Below are 25,252 nucleotides of genomic sequence, written 5' to 3'. Positions count from 1 at the left end.
AGTCACCATGCACCCACTATTATGACTTTTTTGCAAGCCTGCTAAATTAAGAATTGCTCACTGCCACCTGAAAAAAGTTTAGAAAAAGTTTCTCACCTAGAGATAAAATGTAAGAGGGTTTCCAACCATGTAACCTTAAACAGAGGCAGCAAAAAGCTCCACAAGGCTTGATGCAATTACAGGCTTCTACTTCTCTTGATCTTGCTTGCTTGCTTGCCTATGTTGCACTACATAACAAAGAAATTTGATTGTGCAAGGCAGTGGTATGGCTGCATGTGCCTAACATCAGCCCTGGGCATGCTATGATAATTATATCCTACCAAATTAAAGCATTAATATGGTATGATATAATTAGAACACTAGCTTAAACAATATAGTGATGTCACAAGATTCATTAATATAATTTTTTTCCCTTTTCATTTCATCACAAATCTTCAAATTAATGATTACAATTCAGATACAGATTATACAAAACTTAAAAATTTTAAGAATTGTAATACAATTGTAGATCAATATTACCATCAATTCCACTATCTTGGCTATCCTCCACACAATTCTTTTTTTGCTCCTGCTCCTTTTCTAATTCTTTTTTATAATGTAAGCAAGGAATAGCTGTTATTGGAATTTCATGCTTCTGTAATATAAATATATTACATTGTTTAATTATAAATCTGTTAAGCTTAAAAACCTTGACATCATAAAAGACAATCAGCATGTAAAAAGGAAATGAGAGAGAGAGAGAGAGAGAGAGAGAGAGAGAGAGAGAGAGAGAGAGAGAGAGAGAGAGAGAGAGAGAGAGAGAGAGAGAGAGACTAGTTGATTAAGTTCTAATATTCTTTTGATACAACTTAAGGGGATATGTTGCCAGCCAAAGAACTATTTCTACCTTGAAATTTCAGAAAATTAAGCATTCCCTTCTTCGGTGTGTCTTATGCAGAGGAAGGGATGCCTACATGCATTATGTATATATAAATTGTTTAGGTTAGAACCGCATTCAGGTTTTTCCTTAAATACATATATTATAGTAGTTAAGTAATAGCATTTATAATATAAAAAGACTGTTTTGTGATAAGTGTTGGAGATAATTTATTTGTATCATTGCTTACAATTTTCTTTTTTTGGGTGGGGAAAATCAGGACTATCTGAAATATTTCTATTGGAGAACTTGAATGGGAAACACCTTAGTGCTTAGTGGTAATTTTTTTTTAAAGTGTACACATTTAGATTATTTTGTCAACAGGCTTGCTTGTGGAAGAAAAGATTTTGCCTGTCTTATTGGTGTCAAAAGACTGACTTATTCATCAAAATGATTTCACCATTTCCAGAGAACATGTGTAAATTTATGTTTTTCATGTACAGGTTCTGAGGAGTACATATATATAATTAAACTTTTCAAGGTTGTTCCAGATACATTTCAAATAATGCATCTGTTGCCATACAAATTATCTTAAAATCTTCCAGTATATGTTTCCATCCATGGGTGCCAGCAGCATGAGCAAGGTGAAGGTTGTAAGACAACATGTAAAGGGACTGCTAGCCAACCCCAATCCTGTGTTGCTTCTCACTAAGGTTAAGAAAAAGAAGGTTGTCTTCTGTCTCAATCTTAATCTAATCGTAACTCTCCTCTGCTCCTATCAACCCATTTTCCCTTTTTTTTTAATTGATTAATTTTACTTTATTTTATTATCTATTCATTTTTTATTGTTTTTTATTTAATTATTTTATTATTCTCTCTCTCTCTCTCTCTCTCTCTTTAGAGGGCTCAGTTTTTATTTTACGGGTTTGCAATCTGTAAAAAAAAACACTGTCAATGAATGGTACATATGGCTCACCTCCTCATGATAAAAGACAGGATTAACCAGCAAAATTCCAGGTGATTTTCTGCTAGCTGGTTGCTATGTGACCAATTATAGAACATGATACAATCATAAACCCACAAAACATGTATGACTGGCTACAAAGAAATACTCTAACACAGATATTATTGGTAAATTTTTAGGGTGATCAGGGGAAACTGCCTAGACAGAAATACATATACAGGTAATTCCTGACTTTACAAGTTAATTCGTTCCTAGCAAGAACTCGTAAAGCGGGAATTTATTTTCCATAAACATAATGTTAAAAATAGGGGTTAGGTTATCAACAATGAAATTAGTTAGCTAATTAGTTTATGTTTAAATGATTGAGTTATCCAAAGAAATGAAAATGTAGCCTGTAAAATCAAGCAAATTATAATAATAGAGAAATTATTTATGATTTACAAATGTTAAAGAATGTTTATTCTTCACCATCATCATCAACTGAATGCACACTCATTGATCACTCATTATTGGCTTGGCATTGGTTGGTTTGTTGTTACAGAGTGACGTTCTTCAGAAATGCTTCAAGAGGTGTTTATTTCCAAGGTAATCTTCTCTTTTCTTTTTAAATTTCAATAGCATGTATAAGCATTTTTTTAAATGGAATGCACAAATTGCAACTAACATGATTTGCGCGGGGTAACAAGTTTACGAAGCTTAAAAAAAAAAAAAAGGAATGAAGAGAAGATTCTGAAAATTTATTAGTTTTTTTATATTTCAGTAAAGGGAAAACACATTTCACCATAATAACGTAAAAACCACACAATTCCAGCTATCGGTATTTTCGCAAATGCAATAGCATGAGTTTACTACCTGTTTATAATTGCTTGCACTAACAGAAAAGCCCAATAAACTGGAAAATACAAATTGTTTTTATTGTTTTATGGTCGTGACCTCCAGAAATGTGCTTTAGAAAAATATCACAAAGCCATTCAAAATTGGTTCTTATAAAAGAACATATGAAAACGATGAAAGTGTAGTGCATTTTAATGATTTGAATTGGTAACTAATACAATTTACGCTATAAAAAAACGACCTTTTAGAGAATTATATAGCGAAAATTTCAACTTCCAAAGTCATGGGGCGAATTACCAAAAAACAATGTGTTATTGGGTTCACATTACGATATTTTCACGATACGGTGGTGTCTCTGGAACGGATTAATATTGTAAAGTGGGGTACACTGTATTGTTTAGCTACGCACATGGTTTGAAATGCAATATTTATGAATGTTTAACATTCATTTTTTGAAATTAATGTTTTTGTTGATATGTGATACTTGAAAAAAAAAAACTTGTAAATTCGGGAACTTGTAAAGCAGGAACTACCTGTATACAAGTCTTATTTTACTCACTGTACTTATCCTATTCAAATTCTGCATCCCTTATGTCTGCACAGCATACATTTCTCCTTTCTCCACAATGTCCACGTAGGATTACTTAATCAATACTTAAAATTCAGAAAATTTACTGACCACACTCCTAGCATTAGTGTACATATAAGCATACGTGCACCTGTTTTTACTCTTAGTAATTCTAACACAGTCCATACATTTGCTTGTTCCACAAGGACCCTGGCAGGCCTTGAATAAATAAATAAATAAATATTCATTTATTTGTTGCACCAGGTTGAATATATGCTTAACTGGAGAGAATATACCCAATATGGCTGAGGCCAGAAGGTTTTACACATCAGATCCCAATGATACACACATAATAAAAAATTAAGTCTTATTTACATCAAGAATCATGTATACTACTAATACTGCTAATAATAATATTCATTACACACATGCATACACATACAGAGACCTACAGATTAGAATATAGGATAGCATAAGAAGTTTCCTTGTGGTATTGGTGGCCTATAAAGCAGTGGTTCCCAACCAGTGTGCTGCAACCATTTTCAAGTGTGCCACAAGATTAGGAAAAATTCTATTGAGTTCGACAGCAATCGCTATTTCGGTGTGCCATTTATATTTATCTCTTAACTTAAAGTGTGACTTGAGTGACAAAATATTAGGAACCACTGCTATAGAGGATAAGACTATATCAAAATTGAGCTCCTGAATAAGTTTGAGCAATGGATATGGAAAGAACTGTACTCTCTTGGGGTGAATATGCCAGATGACCTTTTGCCAAATAGAAGGGGCCTCTCAAGCATTTGAAAAGAGTTTGGAAATAAAAATCACCTTGCTTTCCAGGCTGCTGCATGTTCCTCTGCCTGTGGCTGCTGTTAAACTATTAGTTTGTCACTTCCCCCCAACCAAAACTAAGTTAGCAGTTTTATAACCCACCTCGCTGCTTGATAGGATCAACAAATATTCTTACACCACCTTTTGCACCCCTTTAAGTGTCATACCTATGAAAATATTCTCTTGTTAACAAGCACAGATCATGCTAAGAAAATTCTATTCCCATGAGCACTGCAGAGTCTGTCTGGGGCCAAATTGATTCACAAGGCTCTAACCATGTACTCCCTCCTATCATGTCTGGGCACAATTGCCGACACTTTCAAATTAAATCTTAACTTGTGGCTCTCCCCCCCCCCAATATTGCCTTATACAGCAATACCCTGCATAGCACTGATAATTGGTACCGGAACTATTCCGTGTTATGTGAAACTTTATATTAAAGGAGGCGGCAAAGCAACTAAGCAAACTCTTAACCATAATTATGAGAGCATCCTTGGACTCAGGGGAGGTTCCCACGGACTGGAGATGTGCAAATGTATCCCCAATTCACAAAGGGGGATCGAAGGGTGACACGAGTAATTACAGACCAGTTAGTTTAACTTCTGTTCCGGGTAAAATAATGGAGTCGCTGGTTAAAGATGCATTGCAGGATCATCTAGACAAGACTGCAGCAATAATTCAGACACAGCATGGGTTTGTTAAGGGAAAGTCTTCTCTGACAAATTTGATAGGATATTATGATGTGGTCACAAAGGAACTGGATGCAAAAAATAATTTTGATATCATATATTTGGATTTCAGGAAAGCTTTTGACACTGTTGCGCATGGAAGACTATTGTTCAAATTGGAGCAGAATGGTATTAAGGGTAAGTTGCTACAATGGATAAAAGGATGGTTAAGTGCGAGAAGACAGAGGGTGGTAATCAATGGGTGCTGCTCTTCTTGGACTAATGTTATTAGTGGAGTCCCACAGGGTTCGGTGTTGGGTCCACTGTTTTGTATATTTATCAATGATATTGATGAAGGTATATCAGGCTTAGTGTCGAAATTTGCAGATGATACAAAGGTTGGCAGGGTTGTTAATGACAGTAATGGCAGTGTGCTACTGCAACAGGATCTAGATAATTTGGGCAGATGGGCTAAGAAGTGGCAACTGAAGTTTAACCTTGACAAATGCAAAGTACTGCATATGGGTAGAAGTAACCCCAGAGAAACATACCAACTGTGTGGTACTACACTTAAGGTGGTAGAAAATGAAAAAGACCTGGGAGTAATTGTGCAGTCAGATATGAAGTTTTCTGAGCAATGCAGACAGGCTGCCAGGGCAGGTCATGGGGTTTTGTCAATGATATATAGGAATTTTGCTAGCAGGGAAAAGGAGGTGATTATCCCTCTGTATAAGGCAATGGTGCCCCAGGGGCTAATCTTGGGGTAACTGTAATCTGGTGATCAATCTTGATTGTGTGATATTTGATTTTGGTTGAAATTAAATTTTTATTGATTGTTACCTGTTATAGTTTTCTGTTATTGCACGAGTTGCAAATAGATTAGCTGCCCTACGTCCTCGGCGTCTGGGGTGGGCGGTTAGGGGTTTCCCCTAGCCGGCTAAACGGGTGTCTGAGTGGGTGAGGCAGAGTGAGTTTGAAGTTAATTTTGCCATTCTGTGCCCTCAAGTTAATTAAAGGCTTCTGGGACCCCCACTCGTTAAATTTGAGTGGGGGCTGTTTTTAAATTAGATTTCGGATAGATTTTCGATTTCTTGTTTGAGTACGGGTTGTTAATAGCCGTCTGACTCTAAATTTTTGTATATAGTTGGCTATTGCCTTTTAAAAATTTTAATGTCTGGAAAAAGGTCAAACACTGGCTCTCTTCTTAAAATGAGGGTGGGGATCTCTACACAGAGTGAGTCATCCGATGATTCAGAAAGCGAAAGTTCGGAAGATGTGGATGAAGTAAGACTCACTGAGGTAGAACAATTAGTTATGGATGAAGTAGAACAGCAAAAAGATCTAGGAGAAAGTAGTAAAGGAAAGTCCAAGGGTTCAGTTTCCAAGAAAAAGAAGCAGGGAAAAAAGAAAAGGAAGGTGGTTTTTGGTGAACTTCCAACAAAAGAAGACTTTGCACTAAAATCTAAGATGTCCCCCGAAAAGAAGGAAGAAGTGTTGAAGAACATTAAGATAGTTTTAAGCTCAATTATGGGTAATGAAGAAGGACCTGATTCAAGGGAATTAAGTTTTGATAGTATATTAAAAGCAAGAACAAAGTTAAGAAATATCTTACTACAAAGTGAAAATAGGATATCTGGAAAGGTATGTACTAAGATCCTTGGTATTTGGGGCGAACTTGAGATGACAACTATAGAGCTGGAAGTAGAATTTCAAAGATGTTGTGCACGAGCAGAAGCAATTAAAGAAATGTATATAGGTCAAAAGAAAGAAATCCAAGAACTGCGAAGTGTCCACAAAAAAGAAATCCAAGAACTGGCTATAAAGGAGCAAGTCCCTAAGGATTATGCAACGGTAGTGAAGGCGGTGGGCTTTAATAAGCCGAAAGTTGCAATAATTAGTACTAAGAATGTTAATCATAAGTGTAGTGAAGATGTGAAAGTAGATTTGATTAAGCAAGTTAGACCTGTCTTGCAAAATGTTAAGGTTCATAATCTTAAAGCAGTAAGAGACAAGAAAGTGGTAATTGAAGCTGAAACTGATAAGGACATTAGTGATTTAATGCAATGTGAGAAATTTAAAGAACTGAAGCTATGTGTAGATAAAGTAAGGAAACAGAATCCAAAAGTTCTTATATATGATGTAGAACAGGATGTGGACAAAAATGAATTGCTAGAACAGCTATGGTTGAAGAACCTGAAAGATTACGGAGTGGAACAAAAACTATTCCAAGAAAGTGTAAATGTTATTTCCGTAAATAAAGCCAAGAACAAGAAGCTAAATCATTGGATTCTTCAGGTGGATAGTTCTGTTCATAAGCAATTAGTGAGTGCTGGTAGAGTGTTTGTCCACTGGTCTGCTTGTCGAGTTCGTGACATTGTTACGGTTACACAGTGTTATAGGTGTATGACCTATGGCCATATTGCAAAGTTTTGCAAAGGTAGTGCATGTTGTGGGTACTGTTTGGAGGAAGGTCACTCATATAGAGAATGTTCGAATAAAGAAAAAAGTTCCTCGCTGCATAAATTGCTGGCGAAAGAAAATGCCCAGTGAACATACTGCAGTAGATCGCACATGTCCTGAACAAAAGAGGGCAAAGGAACTAAATAAAAAACGAACAGATTATGAATAGTGAAGAGTTCCTCCGACAGTGAACATGGATACATATCCTGAGTGTGTGCAGTGTCGATTGTTGTGGACTTGACTTGAGGTGACTTCTAATATTGTAAGGAATTTGGGAAGAGACTCGGTGTGAGAGTTTTAGAATGTCAGACAGTATAAAGTTAGAAATTTTTAATAGTTTTTACCTTCTGAACGAGTAGAGGTCTTCCTCCTCGAGGAAGGGGCAGAAACTGAAATCACATGGAATATTTATTTATTTCATGTGATGACAGGCTAAAGACCATAAAATTGTAAGTCGTCTAATCAACAGAATGAGTAAAAGATATTTTCGGCTGAATATCACTAGAATTTAAAGAATCTAAAGTTATCAAAAATGTTTAGTCATTTGTGCATATGGGCAAATTTGCCTAGGTGGCACAATGGAGTTCTGTTGCTTATATGATGTATAAGGCAATGGTCAGGCCACGCCTTGAGTACTGCGTACAGGTCTGGAGGCCTCATTTTAGGAAGGATGTAGATTTACTTGAGCATGTACAGAGAAGGGCAACAAGATTGGTGAGGGGAATGAAGGGATCCTCTTATCAAGAGAGGCTTAAGTTCTGCAAATTGCAGTGGCTGGAGACTAGCCACCTGCGCGGTGATCTGATTGAGGTGTATAAGGCCTTGAATGGGTTCAGCACGCTGAATTCTGATGGGATCCTTCCATTTGTTCAGATTACGAACCTAAGGGGGCATAAATTCAAATTAAGAAAGGACGCCAGCGGGTGGTTAATTGCTGGAACAAACTTCCATCTGTCGTTGTGGAAGTTGATAGGTTGAATAAATTTAAGGAGAAACTGGACAGGCATTTGGAAGGAATGGTGTGATTTTTTTTTTTTTTGGCTGATGCTGCATAAGCTCATAACATTTGCTTTCTTGCATCACATGCCACTACTACTACTACTGTGCTGATTGAGGTATAATTATAATGGGTTTTAATTGAATGCGTACCAGAGAAACAGTTTATAAACAAATTATAATAAATCCATAAACAATTTGCACTTGATAGCCAATCAAAATTTTATTAATGTAAAGGTAACATCATGAGAGATGAGAAAAAAATAGCTCTAAAAAATTTTTAAAGCTTTTTTTTTAAAAATCTTTTAAATAAATGCAGTTGTTTATTTATTTCAATAATGAAGTCTTGTGAAGCCATCTCTTCTTTTTCTCGGCGTACAAGTCTTTGTAGCATCGAATCCCATCTTGTAAAATTTGTCGCATCTTGATGCTACATTCAACATTCGGATCTCCATTCATAATCGCCTCGCAGGCCATGTCAATCCCCCAAAAAACTTTCTCCGGTTCTTCTGTTGAAAATTGTTTTGGTGGCACTTCAGTGTTATCCACTCCAGAATTGTTTTCCTCTTCTGCATATGCAGTTTGCTCGCCAATTTCAAGGAGCGTTGCATGTGAGTCAATGCAGTCACGTACATTGGCAGTGTCCAAAGTTTCGAATCCCAAGTCTTTTCCGACCTTCAACAATGTCTTCGGAAATTATCTGAACTTGCAATTCAAAACCAGTGAAATCATTTATCAAATGGGACAAAACATGCTGCCAAACAGAACACGCTGTTGGCAGTGATTTCTAGCCAAGATGCAGATATATTTTCGATCTTATTTTAAAGGGGGTAAAAAATAAATTTTGAAATGAAAAGTTTGAAAAACTATCATGTCATCTCATCAGGATGGAATTAAGAATACTAAACACTGTTGCACGTTGCACCATATATGTATAGTACCTGGCTACAACAACACAGCATATATGTATAGTACCTGTCTAGGCTATTGAATGAGTTTTAATATGTACAGTAAATTTTCGACTTAAACTTAATTGAAAACAGTGTTATAGTGAAACCCGTGCTGTTTGAAGCTGTGCTAAGCAAGGTATTGCTGTACTTGTTAAGTAAATCCTTAGATCCCCTATTAAGAATCAATGTATAGAACATCATTAGCTTTTGTGCCCTTAAAAGATAAGTTTCAGGCAGACAAACCCTGGTCCTATTCCACCTATCCTTTTTGCAAATATATTTCACATTGTGATTTTGCTTTGACTTAGTTTGTCACTTGTTTATACTTAACAAATTGGACTCTTACTTACATTAACTACTAAGCACTACCTTAAATAAGTGCACTTGTTAGTGCTTAATATTCACTGAAATTCATTTCTCAAAAACTGCTCATATCTTTTTAAAATCCAGCACCTCTCAAAGGTGTTAGATTTTAAAGAGTTATTGTTAGTTCAAAAGTTTTGTGCCTACTGCATTTCCTTCAACTTGTCATCTCTTGATTAATTTTTATGCAGAAGTCTTTTCAGACTTCTGCATAAAAATACATACAGCAATAATACAGAATCATTGGGGGAACATTAGTACATACAGCAATAATACAGAATCATTGGGGGAACTTAAACAAAGGGGGAACATTTCCAACACTATCTGTGATTAATGTATATTTATATAAAAGCATTATTAATAAATAAGTAATTTCAAATTTTAAAATTTGCATTATTTTGCCCCTGCATATATGGTTTCATTTTTACCTAATACTTTACTTGTTAAATAATGGCAGGCAGTGAATGTGGATAGTCTCAATGAACAATTTCTAAATACAGTAGTGGAATATTTCTAGAAGTCTGGATAGGAGGAGGAAAAAAAAATTAAAAAATAAAATAAAACTTATAACCACTTACCCTAGCACTGCCTGGACCAAGAAAATATGGCTTTGAAAATGTACATACTCTTGACTGCTTATGTAAATACAGAGGCATTCCACTATTATGAGTTACTTCAAGCCATCCTTCAGGTAAGACATCAAAATGATCATGGCCTCGAGCTAAAAAATTCAATGATCAATTCTATTTGCCGATTTATTTTTTTTACCACATTAGCATATACTTAATTTTTAAACAACTACCGCAATTCTGCAACTATACTATTTGAATGGAATGTAGAAAATACTTCAGTATTGAGTAGAGTGCTGGTAGCAAATCTCGTTAAAGAGTAAATGCTTTCACAATATATGTAAATTGTAAATATATGTAACTAAAAATATCATATTACAATGATGAGCATGTAAAAAAGCAAAAAAAAAAGTTAGGGCATATAGCTTATGCATGGAATTATTAAAAAAATAAGTCCAAATGATTTTAGTAATTCATTTACTCATATAAGGTTCCCCACAAGACAACAATTTTACTTCAGGAGAATCAACTCACGTATTCAACTCCCTCACCCCCTTCTCCTTCCAGATGAGCAATTTGACATGTGCCTGCTGCTTCCCATATCAGTCATTCAACTAGTGAAATGCACAGAAGTAGCATGTATTTAGAAAAATTACCTTTTCAAGTATTTTTTTTTTTTGTTATTTCGTTTTTTTTAGGAGCATTAGCAACTAAGGCCATATTGCTCCGGGATATGCGGTGGTCATTCCCTGAATGACCTTTCCGCATCCTCCGTATTTGGTGGTGACGGGCTCGAACCCCGGTCTAATCAAGAAGCGTGTGCTACGCACTGCTGCTCCTTCCCACCTGGCTACGGAGGCGCCTCCTTTTCAAGTAACAATATGGTATATAAACATATGAAGCAACAGGATTCTGCAATAGAAATACAAAAGCAGCTGAATAATATTGACAGAAGTTTCCTAATCATAAAATTCAAAAGTTATATAATTCCAAATTACAGTTATTCAGCATTATACATTTTATATGTAGCAACTAATAATCCTGTTTCTTCCAGTGTGCCAGCAATTGGAAGAAACAAGTTAATCCCACATACACTGAATGGCCAGTTTAAGAAGCACATTTGGTTATCCAAAGAATTGACCATGCCATCAGAGGTATATATCTGTACTAGATTATAAAAAGCAGATAGTCAGATACCGAAGGAGTGTGTGTGTGTGTGTGTGTGTGTGTGTGTGTGTGTGTGTGTGTGTGTGTGTGTGTGTGTGTGTGTGTGTGTGTGTGTGTGAGAGACCAGCAGAATATAAAAAAGAATCATGCAGTTCTAACAGACCACATTCAGTCAAATGGCAATGCAGTATAACAGTTGTATGCAATGAGAAATGCACAATGCACTGGACCCTCTCCTATACTGAGTATAGCAAAAGACACCCTCAGAGGTCCACTCTTGTCAGCTAAAAACAAGCAACTATACGTAGACTGCACATGGAAACACAAAAAAAGTCTTGATTTGATGAATTACATTGTTTCCAAATGTTTCACGGCTGATGGCAGAAATATGGCTACAGCAGTGCAAATTAATGGACCCATCATGCCAGATGTCAAAAGCTATATGACGACAGAGTAAGAGTGATGTGGTGGGAGTGTGTTTTTGTGTGGCAAATATTAGGAAAAAAAAAGTTCGTACTTGGGCATGACCACAGATCAGAGAAGTTCACAAGAATATCATCATTAATTGTATTTTGTGGGTTTTTTTTTTTGATTTGGTAGTTGTTGGCGCATCGGCTTCTGTGGCCATATTGCACCTCCCAAGGTTTTTGCAGTACTTTGATCCAAGCCCGAGGCAGGAATCGAACCCGCGACCTTTGGGTTGCCGGGTAGGTGCTTTACCCACTCGGCTAGCCCGGTCGGCGTATTTTGTGGTCATGTAGACTAGAATCATTGTCAACTCAAACAGATGTATAATTGTACTTCTGCACTGACCAATCCATGCATAAGCTACATTTTGGGCCACCTGATACCAGTATATTAAAGTATGACTGCCACAGACTATTATTATTAGTGGCAAATGTTACAAGGAAGCAAGCTTGTACATCAGCCAAAAAAAAAAAAAAAAAAAAAAAAATCTCATATTGCTCTTCTAATATTAAATTTATCTAATGTTCCCTTAAATTTACTCCCACAACACTAGATGGAAGTTTGTTCCAACAATCAACTACCCTCTGGGCTGAAAGCAAATTTCCACACATCTATCCTGCAACCACATCCTTCAATTTAAATTTATGCTTCCTTATGTGTGCCCTCCAAGCAAGAATAAGAATTGTCAATATTTAGCTTACTCATTCCATTCAATGCCTTAAACCTTCAATCAGATTTTCTCACAAGTGCCTATGCTTTTCAGATGCTGCAATTTGTTTTCCTCACTAATCTTTTCTGTACCTGTTCCAACAAATCCATACCTCTCCTAAAAGGAAGCTTCCAGACCCTGTATGCAGTATTCAAGATGTGACCTAACCATTGCCATATACAGCAGAAAAATTACCTCCTTATCCCTGCTGACAAACTTCCTGAATATCATGGACAAAACTGCATGAGCTATCCTAACAAACAATCCGCACTGTTCAGTGAGTTCATGTCTGACTATACAAGTACCCTCAGGTGTTTCCCATTCTCTTCTACTTTGAGCATGGTACCACACAGTATGTTATTCTGGGAGAACTGCTACCAATATACAATACCTTTCATTTATCAATGTTAAACTTCAACAATGTCAAATGCAAAGATTACTTTAACACTGCTGCTGACCAGGCACTTTTCTTTATGTTTGCAGTTTATCCATCTGTTAAAAGTTTCTAATAGGTGTACTAGGTTACAAAGAATGTATCATCCAGGAATGGTTTCAGAAACATGAGGGTAACTTTAATATCATTCATTGGCTTGCTCAGTCATCAGATCTCAGCCTGATTGAGCACCTGTTGGATAAGGTGGAACAGTCTGCTTGCATCATGGATCAGATGGACTATCTATTTGAGGCAACTGTGGGATGAATATGGTTTCATGAGCAGCATTCTTTGGTAATGCTTTAAGCATCTCATGTAGTCCCTTTCCCAACAATCGGAGGTTGTTCTGAGCACTAAATGAAGTTCTACTTGATACCTCAAGTGTCCAAACCCATAATGACCTTACCATGGTCTCCGATGCCAAAATGTCATTCAACAACCAAACTGACATAGTTAACTATAAGGCTCTTGGCTCAGGTTGGCTACCAAGTAGCAATTGCCTCATGTTCAGGACATTCCATTCTTATAAGGTTGGAATAATCATTACAATTTATTGTGCAATTCTGTATAGTTTTAAATTTGGGCCCAGTAGCTCCCTCTAACATGAACTGTTCTGGAGAGTACCGGATACTTAAGTGAGCCAATGCCATATTCTTGTTAATCTTAGGGTCACTACCGCTGAAATGTCAGCTGCCTTGCCAATCAGAAGGATGCTCTCATTTATTAATGAAAGGAGAACAGTATCCTTGACAAAAATGCTAATAGGTCTATCTCTCAACTTCATATCTGGTGCTCATGCTCCTGGACAACCTCATAACCTTGGCTCAGATCCTCTCCATTGATAGTCTAACATGAACTGACTAGTCCCTTGTTGATAGATTCTCTCTAAACCAGATACTTGAAAACTTCAATAAACAGATGCTGACTTGCATAAGTTTATGCAAGAGAAAAAATAAAGGAATGCTTCTTAAAGCATTCCATAGAGGACCCCACACCCATAATCAACTTTACAGAGCCCATATCATCAACTTGGGTTTGCCTGCACCCTTCTGCTTTGAATAGTGAAGTGTTCATGGACACACAAAGTTGACACTTTCCTGCATTTGCTACTACCCATTATCCATTTCGGATACCTCCTATGTAATCTTCTAATGAGCAGAGTCCAAGGGATTTTAAGTAGCTATCCAAGTGCACCCATGATTTATTTGTATATAAGTTAAAATTATTGTAATTTTGTATTCTCACATGTTGTTCTAATAATGTAATGGCTGTTATTTTGTTATCAATGCCTTTTATTGCATAATCAGATTATAAATCCCTAGCCATGAAGGATATTGTGCATACCACAATAGATTATTTATTTACACATCAGGTCTGGGTATCTAATAAACTGGCCACTCAATGCCTTGGCAAGGGAATGTTAAGCACAAGCCACTGATGAGCAAGAAAACACACTGTGTGTTGCGTGTGGTAGATAAGAGTCCAAGTTAGGATTACAGATACCTAAAATTAAAACGAGGATATAAAGGCAAAAGGGTCAAATGAGTTCAGAGGATACATGCATTTTAAAACATTCTTTGTTTTATAGAAATGCTATGATATATAAATGTAGAGGCATTTATATATCATAGCATTTCTTGATTAGTGTAAACAGACGATTAATGCATGAGTAATGTAAACAGTAAATTTTTTGTTAATGGCTACTTTGGCATTTAACTACCTACTTATTAACTGTATATATTTTTTAATGAAAAATCCAAACACAAAAGGTATTAGAATCTACAGAATTTTGTGCATGAATGGTTGAGAAAACAGAAACTGTTGACCACTGTCTTAAATTTCTGCAGATTGTAATTTTTAGAAAACACATGTGAAGGAAGGTTGTTCCAAGAAAAGAAGTAGAAGGTATAAATGAGGCAAAGTTGATTCTGTGAGTTTGGAGTTGGACAGTGAACAGATGTTGGCTGGTTGCTACATGTGTTTGGACTTATTTGAAAGAGACTGGAGAAATTACAAATGCCAACTGAATAACAGTGCTCATAGATGTATCTATTAGAAAAGGCATATAGCAGAAACTGAAAATTTATGAAACAGACTGGAGAGGCTTTTTAAGAGATAGTTCATAAATTAACTTTACTGCCTTCTTTTGAATGGAGTTGAGCAGCTCCAGAGAGGTTTTGGGATTATCACTTAGGATGTAGGAACAATATTCCATGGTAGGGAGGATTTCATATTTGTGCAGAGTGATGTTTATAAGAAAAGCAATGCAAAGGGCAGTAAAGAAAACCCAGTTTTTTTGAAGCAGAAGAAGCAATATTTATGATGTGCTTATGTCAAGAGAGCACAGAAGTCAGGGTAATTCCTAATAGAGATATGTGATCTTGTCTATAAATCTGGGTGTCACTGAAGATGAGTATAGGAGCAGCAGACTCTTTTCAGAGAAATAAGACAGGACTAGGATGGAATTTTTAGGAGTGAAGTCAACTAAGTTTTCTTCATCCCATTGGAGCATTAGCTGGAGATAAGCATTTAAGGAATTTGTAGCAGACATTAGAGTTACTGAAGCTGTTTGTGTAGGCAACATTTCTCTAACTGGAAAGTGGAATGAAATTTGCTATCATTGGCAAAACTAAGGATAGATTTTCTAATCAGTGAAAGAAAGTCAAAAGAGTAGAAGAAAGAACTGAAATTAGGAAACACACACACCAGTATTAGTAAAGAAGCCAGAGCCATCAATCATCATTCACAGTGAGCAGTCAGAAGAAAACCAGATTCCTTTATACCAAATACTAAGTTCAGAAATGCCAAGAGCAATTGCTTGAGATTCAACAAATTTCCCCATTGAATTTGTCCATGGATAAGTGATATAAGTCAATATATCACTAATGCATTGATGTCAATGAAATCCATACTGGCAATCACTGATCAATGAACAGTTTCAAGGTAGTTGAAGAGTTGGCAGTTGATGGATTTCTCCGTTGCTCTGAGATTTAAAAAAAAAAGGGGGGGGGGAAGTGATATGGAGTAATAATTGGATTAGAGGAATTTTTCACCTTTTTTAGTAACTGGCTTGATAGGAGCAAATTTCCAAGCAGAAGGAAAAACACCAGCAAAAATTTTTAAAAAAAGTATAAAAAGGCAACACAGAAGAGGAGCAAGGTTAAAAGCACAGGTTTGATGAACAAATAGATAAATGCAATTGGTCAGGACTTGCAGCTTATTAGTGTTCAGTATATCTTGACTTTTCAGAATATTCAGTAAAGATGAATGAATTCCTTCTTTCATGCATGAAAGACAAAGTAGAAAAACTGTTAATGATGTCATGAAAAAAATTAAGAAAAATTCAATTAATCAATTTTAAAATTAATTTTATTTTAAATAATTATTATGAATAATTATTTATTATTAAAATTAATTTCATCATTTGGAAAATACCATTATGTTCACTACTGTTTATGCAGAAATTAACCCACTCCTTGTTCTCCCCCCTTATTTCAAACAAATTGACCTTTAACCTTAGCAGGCACACCAAACTTCTAATAAACCAATGTGATCAATAAAAAGTTTGGGAAGTAGGCCAATCATCAGAGGGAATGGACAAAAAGAATTGTCTTTTAAGAACAGTTTCAAAAGTCAAGAGGCAATGGCATTTTGCCCTCCCCATTCAGTCTAATGGCTATAGTCTCAATACCCCAATAATTACATCATAATAAAGATGTGATGACAAATACATTGTATTGCATCAATCATTACTTTAGTATTATAAAGATCCACTCATTCCATGGATCCTTTATATGCTCTTGCCATTCCTTAAGAATGTTGCAATGTCAATGTCTATGACACAACTATTATCTAGCTCAATTTCTTAAAATATTGTGTCACTTCTTTTGGATATATTATTACTTTTGTCATTTCCAGAAAAAAGTAATAACATAACTACAACATGAAAGGTGCACCACTGGAATTTGGATGATGAAGTATAAAATACATGATGTGCTATTACACTAATCACTGGACTGGCCAACGAGCCTGAAGGTTAACAAGTGAAGCCATTTGTTTACACTCCACTTGATACTTCTTGTGGTGCATACAAAAACATAATTTCTACTAACAAAATTATAAAGAACATATAAGCTTGGGGTTTAATTGTGCAAGTTTTTTCTTATATTTGGAACAATTCTGATATTAAGTGACAATCTCTGTTGAAATGAACAATATTGTACGTAGAGAATAGGGAGTGGTGGGACATTTTTAACAGTACCTCGCAAAAATTCAAAACTGTTATAGTATTTAGTTGGTAGTTATGAAACTATTATATAACTGTGTTATTTTATTTTTATTCATTTTTTTAAAATGAAAACCCTATATGCAAAACGTTAGAACCTATAGTACTTAGAACCATGCAGGAGCTGAAGGTTGAGAAGATGAAAGAAGATACTTGTTGACAATAGAAAGAAAACTTCCTGAATAACTCCTCATGTGTGAATGTAGATGCAAAATATTCATTTAGTTTGTTAGCTACCTGATCAGGATCATCAACAGTTGAACCATAGATATCAAGTGGACCAATGTGATTCATCTCCTTCCTTCTAGAGTTTACATAAGTAAAGAACTCTTTACTGTTTTTCTTTGCATCCTTTGCCAAATATTTCTTGTAATTTGCCTTTGCCTGCCTAACCTCTTTTGTGATGTGGTTACAGACCAGCTTAAATCTATCATAGGCTTCCATGTCACCTGTTAATTTATATGTATCCCATGCATTTTTCTTCTCTGCCACAGGTCTAATTAGTTCACTTGACATCCATTTAGGCCTAAATCTTGAACAATATTTCTTAGTTAGTACGAAAAGTCTAGTAGCTTCCAAGATTAATTCTTTGAACGCTTCCCATTTTGAATTTGCTGTTGGTAACATCATCACTTGGTCCGACCGTATAGAATTTAAATAATGTCTCAGACCACTGTAGTCACCTTTACGAAACCAAAAACCCTTTCCTTTACCCCAATGGTAGTTGCCTCTTTGAGTAAATCCCACTTCAGCACACTGTGATCACTGCCACCTAGTGGTTCCTTTATCTGCAGATTATTAATGAACGAAGAATCACTACTGATAATCAGATCAAGAGTATTACTCCCTCTAGTTGCCTCCCGAACATGCTGTAGAAGAATTATAGAAGCCAATTCAAAAGAACAATACTCATGGAAGTATCTATAGAAAGGCATGCAGCAGAAACAGAATATCTATGAGACAGAGAATGGAGAGACTTTGTTAGAGATAAATCTTTAATGAACCTAACTACCCTCTTTTGAATGGAATGTAGACTCCTGAGAGAGGTTTTGGGGGCACCACCCCAGACAGGTGAAAAATATTCAATGGTAGGGCAGATTTGCAATTTGTAGAGTGAACGTCTGTTTGGAATAAACTTAACTCTGAGAGTGAAAGAGAAAACCCAAATTTTTTAGATGCAGAGGAAGCAATATTTGTAATGTGCTTTGTGCCACGAGAGTTTAGAAGTCAGGGTAACTCTCAATAGCAATATATGATCTTTTCCAGAAATCAGTCACTGAAAATAAACACAGGAGCAGAAGAATCCTTTTTACAAACTGAGTTTTAGAAGGATTAAAATCAACTACGTTATCATGCCCCAGTGGGGAATTTCCTGGAGATCAGCATTTGAGGGATTTGGTAGTGGATATTCGAGAAATTGAAGCTGTTTGTGCAGGGCAAGGTTTCTCAAATGGGAAGGTGTATTGTAATGTGCTATCATCAGAAAAACTATGAATAGTATTTCCAGTCAATAGGAGGCCATTAATATACAAGAGGAAAAAGGTGGGACAAAAAACTGAATCTCTTTGGGAAACACCAGCATTAGTGGAGAAGTTAGAAGACAGAGAACCATCTACCATCACCTGCAGTGACCAGTCAGAGAAAACTGGGTACCCAATTACAAAAAAACAGTTGGCAAACTATAAGATGGAGGCCTATTCAGAATACCTTTATGCCAAACATGATCAAAAGCCTTTGAAATGTCAAGAGCAATACCTCTTCTTCTGCTCGAGTTTCACCACACTTTTCCATTGAATTTGTCCAACAGAAGCCAGAATATCACCAGTGGATCAACACTGATAGAATCCATACTGGCAATCGTTGATCAGATGGAAGGTTTCTAAATAGTTTAAGAGTTGGTGGTTAATTGATTTTTTCATTACTTTAGAAAGAGTAGAGGTGATTGCAATGGGTCAATAATTGGATGAAAAGGATTTGTCACCCTTTTTAGGAACTGGCTAGACATGAGAAAATTTCCAAGCAGAAGGAAAAATACCTTTGGTGAAAAAAGGCAATACAGAACAGGAGTAAGTTCAGGAGTGCAGGTTTTGAGAACAAGGGGAGAAATACCATCAGAACCTGGAGCTTTCTTAGCATCAAGATTGTTCAAAATTCTGACAGAAGATCACAGGAGGCATTGGATGGAGCATAATGGGAATGGTGAGAGGTGGTTAACCAAGATCATTAATACAGGAGTTGGAAGTAAAGTAGTATGCTAGCAAGTTAGCTTTATCTTTGGCTGAAGTGGCTCGTTGATCTCGTTTTGAAAGAGGTGAGAATGAAGATGGGCAAAAGTTGTGGCCATTAGCTTTGGCAAGAGACCAGAATGCTTGATCATCATTTGAACAAGAAGCAAGTTTTCTACTCTTAGCTTGTTCAATGTCCAGTTTGGACTGTTTAATAACTGCTTTCCAATTGTTGCAAGCTTTGGTGTAAGCAGAAAATGAACCTGGAAATTTGGCTATATGCAAATTGTGATATGCAACATTCTTATCTTGAACAGTCTTTATGAAGGAATATAATTTTTAGATATGGTGTACGCATATCTAAAATCTATTAACCGCCAACTCTTAAACTACCTAGAAACCTTCCGTCTGATCAACGATCGCCAGTATGGATTCTGTCATTGTCGATCCACTGGTGATATTCTGGCTTATGTTACCCATTTATGGACTAATTCAATGGAAAGGTTCGGTGAAACACAAGTAGTTGCTCTTGACATCTCAAAGGCTTTTGATCGTGTTTGGCATAAAGGTCTTCTAAACAAGCTTCCATCTTATGGTTTTCCAAATGTTTTTAGTAATTGGTTATCCAGTTTTCTCTCTGATCGCTCACTGAGGGTGATGGTAGATGGCTCTCTGTCTTCTAACTTCTCCACAAATGCCGGTGTCCAAGGTTCAGTTCTTTCCCCCACTCTTTTCCTCTTGTATATTAATGACCTTCTTCCATTGACTGGAAATCCTATCCATAGTTTTGCCGATGATAGCACATTGCATTCCACTTTCCATTTTGAGAAACCTTGTCCTGCTCAATCAGCTTCAACTTCTCGAAAATCTGCTACCAATTCCTTAAATGCCAATCTTCAGGTAATTCTCCAGTGGGGCAAAGACAACTTAGTTGATTTCAACCCTTCTAAAATTCAGTCTTGTCTTATATCTCGCAAAAAGGATTCTTCTGCTCCTATGCTTATCTTTAGTGACACTCCGATTTCTAGGCAAAATGATATATCACTTTTGGGAATTACCCTGACTTCTAATCTCTCTTGGCACAAGCACATTACAAATATTGCTTCCTCTGCATCTAAAAAACTTGATTTTCTCTTTCGCTCTCGGCGTTACTTTTCTTCCAAACAGCTTCTCACTCTGTATAAATCGCAAATCCGCCCTGCCATGGAAAAGTTCCCACATTTGGGGTGGTGCCCCCAAAGCCTCTCTCAGGCTTCTTGATTCCATTCAGAAGAGGGCAGTTAGGTTAATTAATGATTCATCTCTAACAGAGTCTCTCCACTCGCTTTCTCATAGACGTACTGTTTCCGATGCATGCCTCTTCTACAGATACTTCCATGGGCACTGTTCTTCTGAATTGGCTTCTATAATTCCTGCTCTCTCTCTTTCAAAACAGTCCGAACACGTGCCGCCACCAGCCAACATCCATTTACTGTCCAACTTCAAACTCACTTTTCATCTTCCTCGTTTATTCATTCAACTGCCATTTTCTGGAACAACCTTCCTTCATACATATTTCCTGAAAATTATAATCTATAGAAGTTCAAGTCTAATGTCAACAAATATCTTCTTTCGTCTTCTCAACCTCCAACCCAAGCACGGTACCAAGTACTATAGGTTCTAATACCTCTCATGTTTGGGGTTCACATAAAAAAAAAAAAAAAAAAAAAAGACATAGCAAAAATATACCCAGCTCATTAAATTAATGTGGCCTCAAAAATGCCACCTGCATACATACTACTCTGACTCCCTCCAGTCACCATCTGCTCTGAAGTATAACTGAAGCCCTGTATAGATGATCCTGCATTACTTATTCTACCAGCGACTCCATTATTTTCCCTGGAACAGAAGTTAAACAGGTCTGTAATTACTTGTCACCTTTCATCCTCTTTGTGAATTGGGATACATTCACACATTTCCAGTCCACAGGGACCTCCCCTGAATCAAAGGATGCTCTCACAAATATGGCTAAGGGTTTGCTTACTTTCTTTGCTATCTCCCTTAATAAAATTGGATAGATTCCACACACCCAGGTGCCTCTTGTGTTTAACTTCAACAATTTCTCCTCCACTTTCCTCTCAGTTATTACAAAATAATTTAGCTCTCTGTTAGTTTGATAAACTTCTGGCATCCCTTTCCCTAAATAATTCCTCACATGTGAAAGTATATGCAAAATTTTATTTATTTCAATAAATTTTTATTTTAATGACCTTTTGTGTTTTAATGTTATTTACTAATCATAGTACAGCGGACTTTCAGAATAACGGCACCTTCAGGAATTCAAGGTGCCATTATTTCGATTTTTTCATTATCTAGAAAGTTTATTTTTAATATATTTAATGTAAAAATAATGAGGCTAAAAAAAAAATAGAGTTATATAGTATTAAACAGAGAGAAATAGTATTACAGAAGTGAAGCATGAAAACAGTAACACTCAAGAGGACTGGTATAGTGGGAAATATAGATTTCATATGCAATAGTGCACATTAATATCAATGAAATAAAAGGGTAACAAATCTAAAAATTCTTGCTAATAAATACCAGTTTTAGAGATCTGAGAGAGAGAGAGAGAGAGAGAGAGAGAGAGAGAGAGAGAGGGAGGGAGGGAGAGAGAGAGAGATATTATAACACTATAATCAAATTTTATAATGATAAAATTTTAAAAAATAAGAATTAGGATGCCCAGACCAAAATAACATTTGAATTACTAGGTGCAGGTGTAGATTGGGAAAAAAAAAAAACAAATCACAATACAGACTGCTGTGTTGTGTAGTCTGAATTAAATCTGAAAGAAACTGCTAATTTAAAAAAAAAAAAAACTAAACTAATACACCAGGTTTCCGACTAACACAGTAGTTGTGTTCTTCAAAAGTTTCATGTAAGGTGAAATAATGTTAGACAAATTTCCCATAAGAAATAACAAAAATAAGGAGAATGCGTTCCAGCAGCCTAACTTGAGTTAATGCTTTTTGTCGTTTTTAGTTGCTTGTGTATATCTCTTGCATGTAACTCATTTTAGAGAAAATAAAACAATGAGATAGCTAGCCGAGTGGTCAGGAGCAGTAGTACAATAGCACACGCTCCTTGAGTAGACTGGGGTTCAAGCCCCTGACTGCTAAATACGGTCAATCTGCCAACCCGCAGTGGACCAACGTGGCAGATTATGGTCCATTTCCCTCATGAATTGCTGAGGAGGCTTCCATCCTGCAGTGGGTTGATAATGGCTGCAGTTTTACCAGTTACACTGTTAAGCATTTTAATGCTCTACTATTGTTGATATACAAAAAAAAAAAAAAAAAAAATACCACCACCCTTCAATATTATCTAATGCTAACAAATTTTCAGCTTTGCAGTTGTCCAGTAAATCACTGAATACTGGTCCTGAATTCCAATCCTTCAGCCTATAATAAACAGGTAGGTTTGAGTTGAGAAAGTCCTTTAATGCCCTTGGACTTTTAGTATGATAGATTAAAAGCTACAATATTGTCACCATTTGCAGCCCCCCCCTGCCCCAACATTGCTATCACAGAACTTTTGCTGCCTTGGATACTTTCTTTCAGCCCAAGACATCTGTTCTTGTGGATATCCTTTTCCAAAACAAACCCATCTTATTGATATTATTTTTTATGTCAATCATTTAAAATATTTTGGAAATCATACTGCACTAACCATACCTGAACTAGCCACTTTTCCCATCAACCAATGTTCTGAAAATTGGTGACCTTTAAATAGATTAAACTAGCTAGTGCTTACCATGAATTCCTTCTCACCAGGTTTTCATCCAGATCATGGACCTTACCCAGGATGAGTGCCTTACACCTAGAAATTTCACTTGCACAGCATGCTTTAATCTTCTCAGTGTTAGTGTAGAAGGTTTAAAAGACTTGTTTCATAATTAATATTCCTACATTCATTTTTCTCACAGTGCTCAAGAACCTACAGTCTTTACTTTAGCTTTGTTTTTCTGGGTTTCTTACTCCCACCACTATGCTTCAGATCTTACTAATTATGATTTCACCTTGATGTTGAACATACTGCAAAGTTATTGCAAATTAATAAGTCAAACCACATGGGAGCAGAATGATGGTAGACAAAGCCAGACTAAGAAATTCCACAAGCTGACTTGTGGAATTTTAAGGGCAAGTGAATGTGCTCAAAAAAGTATGGACGGCAGAATCACAATACCTTTTCTATTTTCTACAATGATGGAGAAGATATGGAGAAATTGTGTTGTTTATTGTTTGGTTTTTAGGAGCATTAGCAACTAAGACCATATTGCTTCGGGGATATGCAATGGGTCAATTGGTGGTGATGGGCTTGAACCCAGGTCTAATCAAGAAGCGTGTGCTATGCACTGCTGCTCCTTCCCACCTGGCTACGGAGGTGCCGCGAAATTGTGTTAACCGAACAACTAGCCACATTAGTCGAAAGCCAGCCCTACTTTAAAAATGCTGTTAAACAGAACAACCGGTCATTCTATTCGAAAGCTAGCCCTACTTTTGTGTTAGTTTGAGGACTGGGTGTATTAATAAATTTGCTAGCTAAAACATGACTAAAATCAGCATAAATTAAAAGTAACTATATATGAAAATATAGATCAAATAATAAGTCTTTAATTTTCTAAAATGAAAGGTTCAAGCTCACCTTTAAGAACAACCTTCTCTCTTTTTTCATGAATCAATTCTTCGCTAATGTTGCTTCTGGTTTTTCCATCTTTCAAATAATCCTTTAGCCCTTCTTCTAACATTGCCTCAATTTCTTCCTCTGGAATATCGCTTTCACTATCACTATTACTAACACTGTGTATTTCATCTTCATCCCCACCAGCAGCATCTATTTCATCTAAGATGTCAAACTCCAGTCTTGCAGACTTTTTGATGCCTCCATTTATATTTATTCCTATTTGTGTACCAACACCACTGGCACGATCTTTATTCTTATTGCAATCTTCAAGAGAAACATATTTTGAAGCCAGATCACTTTGAATACTTGCATTTTCAGCATCAAATGGACACCTTCGCTTTAGACTAGATGACATTTTACCACCTCCACCATGCCCAATGTCCAACCCATCACCTGAAACCAGATTGGACGTTTGCATGAGTAGGGGTGGCTGTTTTTCCACAGATGACTGTGACAACAAATTATCACAAGAAGATTCAATTTCTAACTTTTCTGATGAACTCATTAAACTGCCTTCTGGAAACCACAGTTAAGAAGTTGCAACATCAGTCTAAATTCAGGAACCATTCCTGGAAGATATGACATACCATTGCTAAATGCTCTAATAAAGAAAGAGCTTTTATATACTGAACTCTTTCCTTACAAGGACATGTGCAATGCATGTTATTTGCATTAAGATAACTGAAAGCCTGAAAAAGTAATAAATTTTAGCCCTACATAAATCAACAAATTAAAACAAAATATATTCAAAATTAAAATTTAGCTCAAAAATAATTTAAGCCTACACCAAAAGATATAAAGAATACATTACACTAGATCTTAAAAATTACAAAAATATATATCATAAATATAGCATGAACAGCTCACATGAACTGGCTAGCTACACTAAAATGTACACCAGCATGCATTTAACATATTTATGAAACTTTGAATAATTTATGAATTTGAACTCTAATAAAATTTAGTATATCCTCTTTTCAGCACTGCAGTGGTATCGTGTAGGCTGACAGGCACTGGTAATATATATTTATTGCTTGTGAGTTGCTGATATGAAATTAGTGATAGCTGTTATTTGCACTTTTGTTAATAGTGCCTTCAGTTTTGTATATTCAGCTTTTTCTCTGTCTATCTATATTGTTTATTTTGTGTAAACTAAGGGGGAGGCTCAGAGGATGATGTTTATG

The 25,252-nt window shown here is 36.1% G+C and overlaps 1 protein-coding gene across 1 annotated transcript in view; it reads right to left on the bottom strand.

The window, feature by feature from the left end:
* Nucleotides 1-24,573, bottom strand: part of pasha (microprocessor complex subunit partner of drosha) — a 90,336-nt gene extending 65,763 nt beyond the window's left edge. The window contains exons 1-3 of the mRNA XM_090373851.1: nt 24,030-24,573; nt 10,069-10,211; nt 520-634 (exon numbers count right to left, since the gene is read on the bottom strand). Coding sequence (XP_090229977.1) covers nt 520-634; nt 10,069-10,211; nt 24,030-24,573 — 802 coding nt within the window. The remainder of the gene's footprint in view (nt 1-519; nt 635-10,068; nt 10,212-24,029) is intronic.
* Between the last annotated feature and the right edge of the window lie 679 nt (nt 24,574-25,252).

Source organism: Mastigoproctus giganteus, chromosome 5 (genome assembly GCF_048544385.1).
Source record: "Mastigoproctus giganteus isolate SK-2022 chromosome 5, ASM4854438v1, whole genome shotgun sequence".
NCBI classification, from domain to species: domain Eukaryota; kingdom Metazoa; phylum Arthropoda; class Arachnida; order Uropygi; family Thelyphonidae; genus Mastigoproctus; species Mastigoproctus giganteus.
This window is presented reverse-complemented; position numbering and strand designations above follow the sequence as displayed.